The sequence below is a fragment of the Suricata suricatta genome, chromosome 17 (assembly GCF_006229205.1).
Source record: "Suricata suricatta isolate VVHF042 chromosome 17, meerkat_22Aug2017_6uvM2_HiC, whole genome shotgun sequence".
Taxonomy (NCBI): domain Eukaryota; kingdom Metazoa; phylum Chordata; class Mammalia; order Carnivora; family Herpestidae; genus Suricata; species Suricata suricatta.
In genome coordinates, this window is record NC_043716.1 from 33,946,244 (window position 1) to 33,960,134 (window position 13,891).

General features: G+C 50.0%; 1 protein-coding gene across 2 annotated transcripts in view; it reads left to right on the forward strand.

Annotated features, from left to right (window-relative positions):
- The window catches only part of FAM117A (family with sequence similarity 117 member A), a 45,768-nt gene that overhangs the window by 276 nt on the left and 31,601 nt on the right, over positions 1 to 13,891 (forward strand). The window contains exon 2 of one of the 2 annotated variants that reach the window (XM_029927191.1): positions 68 to 129. In XM_029927191.1, coding sequence (XP_029783051.1) covers positions 68 to 129 — 62 coding nt within the window. Of the gene's footprint in view, positions 1 to 27; positions 130 to 13,891 lie in introns of both variants that reach the window. The other variant, XM_029927192.1, reaches the window with a different exon arrangement.

The following is a 13,891-nucleotide window of genomic DNA, read 5'->3' on the forward strand; positions in this document are numbered from 1 at the left end:
GGCTCCGGCGGGGCTGCTCTCCCCCAGCCCCCGCCGGCTCCCCCCGGGCCGGGCTGCAGCCGCTCAGGGCCACGGTCCCCTTCCAGCTGCAGCAGCCGCACCAGCGCCGGGACGGGGGTGGCCGCGCAGGTGAGCCGGGCCTGGAGCGGGTGCCGGGGGGAGGAGTCGTTGGGGGAGGGGGGGCGCGTGATGGGGGGGAGGGGTATGGGAAGAAGCGTGAGGTGGAAGCGGATGGGGGCGAGGGAAGAGAAAGGGGGTCGCGCAAAGTCTGCGAGGGCGAGGGAGCGAGAGCAAGGAGCGGTGAACGCTGAGTCCGCCGCTGGGACAGAGTGTGCAGGGAGTCGGGGCCAGGAGGTGAGGCTAGGGACATGGCAGACGGAGGCTGGCTTTGGGGGCGTAACCGAAAAGTGGGCAGAGGTGTCGTGTGGGGGTGAGTGGAAGGTGCAAGAGTGGCAGCGATGTGTGAGGAAGGAGTGAGTGGCGCGTGATGGGGGCGCACGGTGCAGGCTGGCGCCAGAGCGAGGAGCGGGTGGGCGCTGGACGTCGGCACCAGGAGGGGGAGGGGCATGGAGGAGAACCCCGTGGAGCCATGTGTTACTTCTCCAACTTGAGTTTGGCCCCAGCATCCCTCTCTACGGCTCTGGAGTGCCTTTCGCCAGCACTTCACGTGCACTTCCCTTTATGCCACCTCTCGGAGCTGATTTCATCCGAGCCGTTGGAATAAGTTTGTTAGTTTAACGGCTTCTACTATGGTACAAATGCTCCGCTCTGATTGCCTACATTCCTCTTGGTGTGGCCCGCAAGTCGTATGTTCCCAGATCATTGACCTGCTTAATATGGCTGTCTCATTCCAACCATCGTGTGTGCGCGCACTGTGTGTGTGTGTGTGTGTGTGTGTGTGTGTGTGTGTGTGTAGAGCCTGGGCAGTTTGCCCCCTGTCTTTCCCTCCTACCCCACCAAGGCTGATTTGTCTCAGGCATTGCCAGCCAACGTGGCAGTGGGGTGAGGGCTACCCTCAAGTACACTGTGGCGAATACCCCCATTTTCTGAACGGCACTGATGTGGTGGGTGTGGGGAAACTAGGGAGGAGCAAGACTAACCTTGCTTTCACACTCAAAGCTGTGATGGATCCCCCACAAAGCAGGCAGTTAGGAATGGAAAAAGGAACCTACTTGCATGAGGAGGTTGGCAATAAGTGGAAAGTGAGGCTTGCGTTTGATTCACACCAGATGTGAAAAAGATCGTTGCACACTTCCAGAGCCTTGGAGTCTACCAAATGTACAGAAGTCATGGTCCCTGCCCTCTAATGGTTAATGACATTCTCTGCAGCAGCGTTTGAGCTTTTTGTGATTACTAAGCTTTGTAGCCGCACTTCCCCCTCCTGAAAGTATAGTTGCCCCAGTGCCTTTCTGGATAAGAATGGGATTAAGAGGGTCTCTGAAGTAGAAAGTCCAAGTCTCTTTGGACCTCACTGTAAATGTTAACACTGCATCTTGGAACGCCGAAAACTTGGGGCAAATCTGGTAGCAAGATGGTGACCAACTAGTAAAACGAATGCCTGGAACCTGGTAATGTAGAGCGTGTCTATCAGGAGCTGTAAAGCAAACCACAAGATTACAAACCTGTTGGTTTTGTTTGGACTTCCTTGGAGTCCAGGGAAGTTAGTAGAACAGCAAGCACCAGAACCTTAGTCCCTTTTAGTAGAAATCAACAGCAAGACTGCCAAGCAGTAGCTGGAAATCTATTAGCCATCATATTTTAGGAGCAGTTATTTTGCGTCGACTACAGAATTAATATGAAAGGCACAAACACTGGCGGATGCTGTGGAAAGGAGAAGAGTGTGGGTTCTTCCTTCTTACAAGGCCATGGGCCCTAAGACCCTGGTAAAAACCAGAGGAAGCTAGAGTTGTGCCTAACTTTTTGGATGGTGTAGGGTAAGCTGAGTGGCTTCTTATGTATGGAGTTGGGCTGATGGGTTATTTCTGCACCTATGAGTACCCTGGAGCATTAATGGGGCACTTATCTGGTGGGTAGGAGGATTATCTATAGATTTTCAGTGAGGCAGGACAGAGGAAAGATAGAAGGAGCCTTTGGACTTCGTTGTGAGCAGTTATTAAGGGAAATGTATATGACCTTTGGGTTGGGAGCATGTTAGGTCTTCTACATATTTAATTATATATATATATATATTTTTTTTTTTAACATTTATTTATTTTTGAGAGACAGAGAGAGATAGAACATTAGCAGGGGAGAGGCAGAGAGAGAGAGAGAGAGAGAGAGAGAGAGAGAGAGAGAGGGAGAGAGAATACGAAGCAGGCTCCGGACTCTGAGCTGTCAGATGTGGGGCTCAAACTCACAAACCAGGAGATCATGACCTGAGCTAAAGTCGAACGCTTAACCGACTGAGCCACCCAGGTGCCCCGGGGTCTTCTACATGTTAACCTTACCGTCTGTGTGTGTTCAGACTGTTTCCCTTCCTTGCACGTGAGAAGAGGCAGAAATGATTTCCTCTAGGCCAGTAGGGTATGTGTGAGAGGAGGAAACACCTTGGCTTCATAAAGCCTTAAGAGAATCCTCCTGGCTCTGGGTGCCAGAATTCCTGGATTTACGATCCAGGCTCTGTCATTTACTAGCTGTGTGGCTCGGAGGAAATCTCTTAACTTCTGTGCCTCAGTTTCCTCATCTATTAAGTGTGAGTAATAACTACATCACAAGCATCAAATGAGTTAACAGATATAAAGTGTGTAGGCCCCTAGAAGGGTCCATCAGTGTTTGCCGCTGCTTCTGTTGTTACGCTTCTCCCCACCTAGCCAAGGTGAGAGCAGTGTTGGCCAAAACCCATTGCCTTTCAGGCTTCAAAGAGCAAACCTATGTTGGTCTGAAACCAGTACTGCAGGTTTCAGAATTTCAAGGCCTCCTCTTTGCACTTTTATTCCCTCATCTTTTAAAAGGAGCTTTCGAAACAGGGCTCTGGAACTCAGCTGTTGAAAAAAGGGCATGTGAGCTGGGACTGGGTTTCAGGGGATAATCAGGTGTCATCACTGTTTGTTTCAAAGTGACTGTAGCGTGCAGGGCTGTGCGGTTCTCTCTCTCCCACACACCCTGTTTGTGTTCCTGATGAGCTACGTTAGACCTTGTAACACAGGGTGATGGTGGAAAGAACAGGATTTACCTTCTGTGGCCATTCATCCGTAAGGGATGTCTTCATAAAGTGAGGAATGGCTTCATTTTTTGGCACCTGGGCCAGGAGTGTGGAAAGCAAAAGAGAGCAGAGAGAAAAATGAAGGTCAACTCTAAGAGAGCTAAGATCTACCAGCGGGTAATAGCAACCTCAGATAAATTTCTTATGGCGATTCCCCCTCTAATTAAATTCTCGTTTTTATCTTGTGTCAGTTGGAGGCTGCTAACTTTTCTGTTCCTCCAGGACCGCTGAGGGACAAAACAAGACTAGGAGGTGAATGGTTTGGGTTCCCTGTCCTGTTTAGTGTCTCTGTCAACATGTCTCTAGAATGAAGATAATGTTTAATCCAGCTTTGCAAGTTCTTCTCTAGTGGACCAGCCTTACTAGGGCCAGCTAGGTACTAGGGGAGCCAAATATTGCCTCCATACCTCCTGTGCCCATCAGAGCCTTTTTAAACTAAGGGTTGGCAATTATAGCCTGCAGCCAACTCCAGGCCGCTGCCTGTTTTTGTAAATAAAGTTTTATTGGAACGCAGCCATGCTCCTTCCTTTAGTATTGTGTGTGACTGCTTTTGCACTATGGTGACAGAGTTGAGTAGTTGTGAGAGAGACCATAAGGCTCACAAAGTTTAAAATATTTACTACCATGGCACTTTAGAGAAAAATTTGGCCTACCCTTGTCTTAAACAACATTCCTTCCATTATTCCTATATAAAGATCAATTTCCATGCATGTAGTGTATACCTTCTCAGAAAGTTCTATGAGGGCAAAGAAAAGTAACAAGCCTGTATTCCCACTCGTATATTAGGTGAAAAGAAAAGGAGGGGGGTGTCATCAGCTTCCAGTCAGTTCTCAGTCTTTGTGGAGGATCAGCACATGTGAATGGAGGCTGTCTACCCACCCCCGCCCCCCACCCTTGCCATTGTCAGGTGGTATGTGTTCAGTAGACATAAACTAATTTGGATTTACATAAAAGCTTGACTGTTAGGCAAATGTGTACCCCCTCCCTTTGTACCTCTTCCCTTCGTACCCCCTCTCAAACAACTGCAGTGAACGCATTTCAGATCCGTTGGAAATTAAGTTTATCTCCTGTTTGGGAGTTTTCTCGTTACCTTTTCTTTTCCTGAACAGATCACTGACAGCGGCGATAGCCAGGGCTGCCCTAAAATGCAGGCTTCCCCACAGAGACGTAGGATGGGTTTACTTCAAATGTCCATTCGGCTCTCCTGGATGGCCGTTTCAGGGACTATAAGGCCGCATTGTTATTGGCAATGCTATTGGTAATTATTAAACTCCTTTCCTTGCATTGCTCTGAAAACTTAGTCCTTGGGGGATGGGTTAGTTTAGATAGATCTGGAACCACATAAAGGCAGTCCCTTATTAGAGACCTGGAGAGAAAGCCCTCGTCAATTCCCGCTCCTTCTGGACCCTGGTACTAGAAGCAGTCCCAACTTTCCAATGCCAAGGAGCCATCTTACTCTAGTGAAACCTGGGGGTGCAGTTAAAAATCCCTTAAGAGCTACAGCTGTCTGAGAAAACTCTGTGATTGAGGCAGCTTCTGTTTGGGAAGCGTTAAACACCACTTAGCCTGATGCTACTCACTTGGCTTTTGACAGCTTTGCTCCCACCAGGCACACAGTCAGCAAAACGGACTGCTGAAGTCTCTCTTAAAGGTTATCACAAGTGACAGCATCTCTGAAATTTGGGGGCCATGGTGCCTAACTGCTTTGGTACCCAAAGGAGCGTGGGTCCATTTGTTCTTCAGCATTTTGGATCATAAAGGATTATATACGTGGGAAGTTCACCACCCACGTAACATAGAGCTAGGATACTTTAAACCGTTTGAGGGCAGGGGAGGGGAGGGGTGAGAACAAAAGTGGGGTGTGGTGGTAAGAGAACATGATTCTCTCTGGTTCCAAGTATAGCTAGATCTCCAGAAAATCTGGGGTGGGATTGCAACACTTCCGGTTATGGTGGCCACATGAGTTGTGCCAAAGAGGCTGGTGGGCTTTAGTAGCAGAGAACACTTGACCTGTACTTTGGGCTAGGTTATACTGAAGAGTGTCATGGGCGCCTTGGCCACACCGTTCCTTGATCTTGCTCTCTTCTTCATTAAAGTGTAATTAACACACAGGGTTATTATATTAGTTCCCGTTGTACAAGATAATGAGTCAGCAGTTCTGTACATCACTCAGTGTATTCCTTGAGCCTCATGGAACTGTTAGAGATCAAGTGTCCTCGGGGCTCCTGGGTGGTGTGTGACTCTTGATGTCTGGGTTCTGAAATCGAGCCCCCATGTTGGGTGTAGAGATTACTTTTTTTAAAAAAAGAAAACGAAGCAAGCATCCTCCCCTGGGTTTTTTATGCCTCTCACATAGAGCCTTTGTGCTAAAGGGATTCACTCTTTAAAGTGTGACACATTACAGGGTAGGTCCGGCTGTGTCTTGCTGACACAATCCCATCTATCAAATGTTGCTTGGCACTTGCTCAGATGCTTACCCTTATTCTACAGGCTTTTGGAGCCCTCTCGAGGGGCCGGAAGGGGAAAACCTGTGTTTCCTTCCTAGTCTAGAGAGAAGGTGGGTGCCTACCAGCACGTTGGTTGTTGAGTGAGAGTGGACAATCTCTTCTTGGGTTAATAAGGTTTACCCCGCTTTGAGGTAGGTAGAAGGGGAGGAGGTGGAAGCAGTCAAAAGATGAGTGGGAAACCCGGTCAACTTCTCCCCCTGCCTGAGTTGAATCTTCGCAGAGGGCTCCATTATTTGGTTTGCAGAGTTATGAATTAACCAAACATGGGCCGAATCTATTCACATTGTCAGGTCAAAACCAAATCCTGATCTCTGAGAGACAAGGGTGTCGGATTCTTTCTGAGGTTATAAATTATTCGTGCTCCAGTTCCTCCCCAGCGGTGGGGAGCTTGTGAAGGCCCGTTGTTCTTGGGAACAGCTGTATGGAGGACGTTTTCTCTACAGCTGGCTGTCCCCCACCGCACCTCCTGGTTTTGCAAACCCTTCCTGGCACATTGCTTTTCTCCTCCACGCTTTGTCCTCAGGGTCACTGCAAAGCTTGCAGCCGCAGCTTGGAGTCATTTAAATGGTGGTCTCAGGCCCGCATGAGCCTCAGTTGACTTTTACTGTCAACTGAGAACATGACAGCCAATCTGGGGTGGCTTTCACGAACTGAGAAGAACACTATCAGAGCGTTTCATAATAGGGAATCTTTTTAGCTCCAGCCCTTGAGGAACCTGGAACTGAAGTCGGCTCTGTACAGACAGACGCTTACTCTGCCCTGCCCGTGAGCCCCAGACAGCCGGCACCAGTTGTGGATGGAGGGCCTTGGGCTCAGCACTGCCTGCGCATAAGCAGTTTTTGCTTCTGGCTCCCTAATAAAAAGGGTGGAGGTTAGAGGAGGCCTGGGAAGATTCCTCTCAGGGCTTTGGTGGGTCTGAAGTGGCAGGCCTGTGATCAGGGGCGGTGGAGTATTTAGCAAGGCAGAGTTCTAAGTTTGGGACGCCTCTCCTCGGATCCTGAGCTCCCTATCTTTCGAACAGAGGGTGGCTTTTGGAAGTGGAGGGAACTATGTGAATCAGCGCAGGCCCAGCCTACCCCCAGCTCTGTCACCTGCATCCCCTATCATCTGATCCTAAATGAAAACAAGCAAGAGAGCATTGCGGTCTCCCCTCCTTAAGTGGCAAAGGTAGGATTAACCATAAGGCTCTAAGAGCAAATTACTAACATGTCCACAAGTGAATGAAATATAAATCCAGACAGGAGGCATAGAATAAAGGAATATTTAGTGTTAGGTAGGGTTGATTAGAGAATAACTGGGGTATTTCCAGTAAGCTTTTTTTTTTTTTTTTTTAGTTGGCCAATGTGTTATTCTCCCTAAGGTTGAATTAAGTTTTTACTCTCCCCTTTTCCCTTCCCTTTCAAAAGTGGCATTGGTGTGGCCCTGTCTGGTCAGCTGTGTTTCTTTATACTTTCTCAGATCTCTTTAGGCCCTTCAGCCCATGCTGCAAATTGTGTGCCTGCCTTTTTAAAAGGTAGGCACCTCATGTTTCAAGTTCAAGTGCAATGGAACTCACCCTGCAGCTCGAACAGATTTGAGTGTTTTTGCAGAGGGAGGGCCAGGGCAGATGGGGAGTGTCGTGCTCAATAAATACTTGCTGGATTGAGTTGCTGGAAAGGCAGCAGGGGTGGGGAGAGTGAGCCATACTCCCCCCCCCCCCAGGCTCATTTAAAATGGTTTTTCCCACTTCTGGTCCCCACACACTGTGCCCCCTTTATAATACCTCTCTGCAGCTACTTCCAAGGCAACCCCCTCCCCCCGGGTCCCCGAAGTGTTAGTGTTCTCTCTCTCTTTAAATCACTGGTCTCCTATTCATCCTGGTCATTGGGCTTGAAGCCCAGCTGGTGGCAAAGACGTGGCATTTCCATGGATGTCATTGCTAGGCCTGTAGGTTCCCTTCCCCTCGCACTTAAAGCCAGAGGGTGAGCTTGGGCAGTTAGTTACCAGGTTGATCCACGGCAACAGCCAACATTTAGGATTTTGTTATGATTGCATGGAAAAAAACAACAACAGGCTACCTGGCTTTATTTAGGCTTAGAAGTGGCTATGGCTGCCAGGCCAAGAAAACCAAGGTGAATACTGGGTATCCTTTCATTCCAGGTGGATTTATACCACATTCCTAGTAGTGCTGTAATGTGTAGCAAAGGGAAGTGGAAAAGCAAAGTGTGTGAATCGCTGACTTTTCTAGGCTGGGGAGCAGAACTGTGGGGCCCTGGGGGTGGGGGCGGAGTTCAGGCTTCACCTAGAGGCGTGATCAAGTTGAAAGCCCCCCTCTGCCAAGCCAGGCACCATCCAGCATCTCCTAGACCCCCCAGATTCCCAGCAACTGGGGAAATGCTGGAAACAGAGGTCATCGACTTTCCCCAGGCCCTGGACACATACACTGTCATCCATGGAGACTGTGTTCCTCTGCTTTTCTGGTGGCTTAGTCACAGTGGTTTTATACACCTGCGTGGCTGTGGGGGGGGGATAACTTTGGACAGAGTAAGATTGTGATTGAGAGGAAGGAGAGACCACTTCTGTTACCTCACCCTCCCTTCTCCTCTTCCCTAGCCCCTCCCTTCCCACCACTGCCTTCCCTTGAAGAGTTTTCAGGGCTCGGGGCGTGTTTGATCGCCCACACAGCTTGGCGAGAACCAATGCCGATAACACGTGTGCTCCCTGCCCCACACCTGCGAGCTGGCTGTAAACCTGGCACACAGCCTCTGTTTGGGGATTGTCTTTGGAACTCCTACCCATCAGATACGACAGACCAACTGGGGTTGAGGGTGGAGCTGGATGGCATTTGGCGAGACCGAGGGGGTGCAACCAGAGAGCTTTCATGGTATTACGTAGTCCAGATTTAGAGATTGTGGAGAAGGTGGTGCGAGCCGCACCCCTGTGGCGGGTGCACATCTGACTGCCGAGTGCAGCATCTGGGCTCCTTCTCACTGCACCCGCAGCCCTGGGTAGTTCTGTGTTCGCAGGAGAAGATGAAAGCAGCTACTCACGTGGCAAGGAAGGGTCGGGCCGAGTGCAGCATCTGGGCTCCTTCTCACTGCACCCGCAGCCCTGGGTAGTTCTGTGTTCGCAGGAGAAGATGAAAGCAGCTACTCACGTGGCAAGGAAGGGTCGGGTCGGCGAATCCCAACAAGTTGTTATCTTTTTCAAGGAAGCTGAGCACGTAAATAGCTTTAGTGTTAACAGTGTATTCCATTCATTGAGCTCTTTGCAGCTCCTGGAACATTTCTCACCCCTCCTCATGACAGCCCTCCAGGTGCAGGTGGCATTTACATATTTCTGCAGATAAGTTAACTGAGGCCCAGAAAGGAAGTGACTTCCCCAAGACCATGTGACTAATAAAGCCCTTTTGCTCCTGATCCCGGAGCTCTTCCCACATACGTGTGGAGAGTCCATGGTGAGTTTCCTCCCAAGCCGGCATCCTCTGCTGCCTGCCCAGCACACACCCAGCCTTTGTTTCCCTTCTGCGTGTCTGCCTGGAGTCCAGGAGTGAAAACCCATTTGTTCAGTTGACCAGAAGAGAAGCGAAAGGGAAGAGGGGCCGCAAAGAAGTCTGTTTGTTCCTTGAGCCGCCCCGTAAGTGACTGTCCACTCAGTGCGGCGACTTGGAAGGTGACGGTTATTGTATTCAATGCGTGCTATCGTGGGGGCATGATGTCTGTCTAGAGTGAGAAGCTGACCAGGGACCAAGAGACCCAGGAGGCAGGCTGGGTTTTCTTCCTGCCTTCGTGGGGTCAGAGTCACGGAGAGCTTGGGGTCTTATTAGGAAGCGATCCCTAAGATGGCCTGTGTAGCAAAGGGTGTCTTATGTGTGACTACGTGGAGTCCCACAGAGCACCTGGGAATAAGTGTGGGTGGTGCATTCCTCTGATGGGCAGGTGTGGGTGGCATTGCGTCGCGAGGACAGCTTAGTCTGAGGGAATCCCCCCTCCCTGCCACAATCTGAGTACGTCTCCTCCTCCTAGCTCTGGGTTAAGTGGGCCTAGAGTCACCATGATACATGGTAGTGCCTGATGAGACAGGCGTGTGCCCAGTGAAGGGGAATGGCAGGGACTTGAACTCGGGAGAAAGCTCCATCATCTAGGGACTTGAGGTGGAGAATCTCCTGGCTTGCTTCACAGAGGTGGCCTGGTCTCTCCCGAGAGGGTTACGGGCAACTCTTACCTCCTCACCTCTCTTCCAAAACTAGATTTTTGTATAGAATTCCTGAATGTTCTGATAACCATATGCTTACGTGATTACTTCTCAACTTCCTAAGGTAAAATCCCATGATAACAAATATTATAAAAAACAATTCTGTATAATAAAACTGTTTCCATGGTTCATATCAATGCTTTGTTGTTCTTTTTTTTTTTTTTTTGTGGCTTTTTGTTGTTTAAAGAAAAGGGTAAGCAACCATCTTCTGTATCGAGTACTTCATCTTGTCCCCGTCCATGTATTAGTTCAGTCCTAAGCCAGGGCACTTGAGCACTAGCTGTTGGCCTTGGAGGCAGGGGGACGGGAGAGGGGGCAGTGGACCCATCACCAAGTAGCAAGCCCCCCCCCCCCCGGCTTTCATTTCATCTCGAACCTCCCACCCTCTGATGCTTCCTTGTTTTCAAACAGAACACTGCACAGAAACCCAACAAAGGACGGTATGTGTGTTTATCTGAATGTGAGTGTGGGTGAGCGTGTCTTGAGTGTGATTGACAAGTAGGCACCGAGTTAGCGTGTGTATGCGTGTGAAAAAGGGGACACGAAAGAAAGCAGATGACAAAAGCAGGTGAGGCGAGTGTTTGACCGAAGGCGAACCTGGGTAAAGGTTAGGTGGATGTCCTCTGTACTGTTTTTGTTCCTGCATCTGCGGGTTTGAGATTATTTCCAAATAAAAAGTTTCAAAAATGAGCACATGCTAGACTAGTTGGACTGGACCAGGAGTTCTTGAGAATATATGCTCTCTTCCATCCTAAAACATCTCTTATTCTCCCCCATTTAACAGACAGCAAAACTGAAGCCCAGAGAAGTAAAGTGACCACGTAGCAACTGGGGCGAGGCCGGATTGGGGCCCCGGTATTGACCACTGTGGCAGGCCACCCCTCAGGAGACTAGACTGCGGCTTGTCCTCTCTCCCTGAGTGGGACAAGGGGGCCATCAGACTCCAAGAACCATCGGGTGCCTGCCGCGGTGTGCCTGAGCCCCGTCCGTGCCCCGCGTTGACCCAGCCGGGGGGTCAGCAGGGCTGCCACAGTCTTCTGAAGCACATTCATGAAGGCACCTTCTCGGGAAAACTGCTTCCTTCTTCTAAGAAACCCTCTTACTTCTCACTCAACTCTGTGTTTCTTAAAATGTGAGATCAGAGGCCTGTCTGGTGCCGGGGCCGTGGAATGATTCTGTTTCGAGTTTTTACAGCAGAGGTCGGAGGGTGAGAGCAGTCGGGTTTGGTACAGAAAGCAAGGCCATAGTACGTGCCCGGGCCAGGCAGCTTTCTGTGCACCAGGCGGCAGGTGCATTGACAGGAGCCTGAGGTGGGGACATTGGTGCGGTCCAATGTGGCATGTCTTCCCAAGTGGACAGGAGTTACAACTTCGTACACAAAGGGAGGGCTGGCTCTCAGTCATTGAAAACCTACTGGCCACAGCACCCGCGGAGGGGCGCCTTTTCTCGGACCCCAGCCCACGTGTTTTACACCCCTCTCTGCTCCTTGGAGACCCTGGAATTATTCCTGACAGCTTTGCTTAACTGATATCTCCCCCCGGCTTCCAGAATTGGGGTGAGTGAGTGAGTCTTCCTCTACTTCTTACCATAGAGAAAACAGTTTTGGAAAAATTTCATTTTAGCACATGTCCTTTAACTGCAGGGCCTCCCAGCAGGCACCCTAGAGCCATGAGACTGTGGTAAGTGGGCCTCGGAGGATTTTTGTTTCCCCGTAGGCTCCAGCCAGTTATGTGAAATGGACCCACGAGCATTTATTGTATTATTGCCGAGTTTCTACGTACTCAGATGTCTTGTCGTAAAGCAGTTACCAAGTTATAGAGGCTGTCCCCACTATTCTCTGATTCTTCTCGGCTCTGTCCTACCCCAAAATAAGTGCCAGGTAGATGACACTCAGGGTCAGAACAAGGTGCAGGAGGATGAGGAAGGGCTGACCCCTAATTCTTGCTGGGTCACGTGCAGCTTCGCGGTGTGAAGATGGCCAAAGCTGTCTATTTTGATGGGACAGTGGCCAAGGAGCCTTCTTGTTCCAGTTTTTTTTTTTTTTAATTTAAGTGTTTATTTGTTTATTTATTTAGAGAGAACCAGTGGGGGAGGGACAGAGGGGAACAGAGGATCCCAGGTGGGCTCCGCGCTAACAGCAGAAAGCCTGACGTGGGGCTCGAATCCATGAACCGGGATATGACCCGAGCTGAAGTCAGATGCTTACTCAACTGAGCCACCCAGGCGCCCCTCGCTCCAGTTCTGAGAGGTATAGATAGGACTTCTTGGTAATTAACCTCCCAAACTGTCTCTCTGGATCAGATTCTCCTTTGCTTCAGGAGGCTAAACCTTTTCTTTGTCTGACTTATAAAAGAAGAGAACAATACTATTTAACAGCCCTTGATTTAAGAGCAGACACAAAGCCCATCGTGTAGGGGGAAGGTGGTGTCACTTACCCTCCAGTGACGTGTGTTGTTTCCTGTCTTCCTCTGCATCTGTAAGCCCATGTAGAGAGGTGACAAGCATCCTGCTTGGAAGTCATCAGTGGTCTTGGGGATACACTGATGGGAGGAAAAAGTCTTCCCAGGGCCCATCTAATCTTGCTTTTCAGACAAGGTTTACCCTGGAGGCACTGCGTAACCTTTGAGCCTCCCATCTGAACAACCCGAGAGATCAGGGCGGCAGCACAGAGGCTGTCCTGGAATGTGGCCCAGGACACTTTGGGGTTTTTCCGCCAGTAGGGCAACAGCCTAGCCTGTGAGTTTGCCTGGGATTCGAGGGTAGGCTGGGTCAGTCCCCAAATGTCAGAGGCCAGGTGGGGGAGCCACGAGGTGGGATGTCGCGGTCTCTTGGGTACCTCCTCTTTGCAGCCGGGGACACTAGAACCGGCAGAAGGAGATGGAGGTGACCAGAGAAGGTTTTACACAAGTGGGACAGTGTGGGCCATGTGGCTTTGCAAGACTGTGAGGGCCGAGCAGAGTGACCGTAACAGGATTTTAGACCTGAAGGCAAAGCAGATCCTGTGACTGTAACTTCCTGGTCCTGAATAATTGGGCAATTGCTCCTTAAAGCCCCTGTCCCCCCTGTCCCCTCAACCCCAAGCAAAAGGAACCTGAATCAGTGTTAAGAGCAGAGACCCTGATAGGTTCCAACCTAGTGAGGTGTAGACAGTGAGCAAACGTGCCCTCTGAGCTCTGATGTCTGCTCACCTTGGTCACATGATCAGACCTTCTGCCTGTGGCTAGCTACCGGTAAATTTAGCACTGTTTATCCTCTCCAGCTTAGTCAGGGAGCCCACAGCACAGCTGTGTGATCAGCCGAATCTCCCTCTGAATTTGTGACTTTGTGCACCCCCTCACCCCCTTAGCCTACCTTGCCCCAGATAATGGCAAGGGCCCTGAGCTTTCCATGTAGCTGCACTTATCAGTGGCTATCTTGTATTTACCCTTTAATCGTTGAGGAATTCTAGAACTAGAGGAGGCTCAGACTCCTCTGTTGTCACTCCCTCCTTCTGGGGGGTGACTGCTGAGACATCGGGGGGGGGGCATGTAATTCTCTCCCCAGAGCTGCTGGGGGTCAGTCCTCCTCATCCAATTAGCATGAACAAGGAAGGTCTTCCTTTTGGCCAGCTGGACTCTCCTCTTAACTAAAGTCTGTTTACTTTCCTTCACTTTTGCGCCCATGCAGAAGACTGATAAATTCTAAGTCCTTAGAAGCAAACTTTCCTTTAGCCATTATTACCTATCTTTCTAAGATCTCGCTGGTTGCTACATTCCTGTGACAGAACTAATAATGGCCAGAGGATGCCCAGGGGTAACTTAGCCGGCCATAGCTGAGGATATATCTAGTTCCGATTGTGTTTCTGGACCTGAGGAGCCCCTTTAGTCTGCCCGTAGTCTTGGTCTTGCTCCCGGGATGACGCGACATTTCTTAATTTAACGTTACCTCCTTCGTTTGGTATCTTTATTCT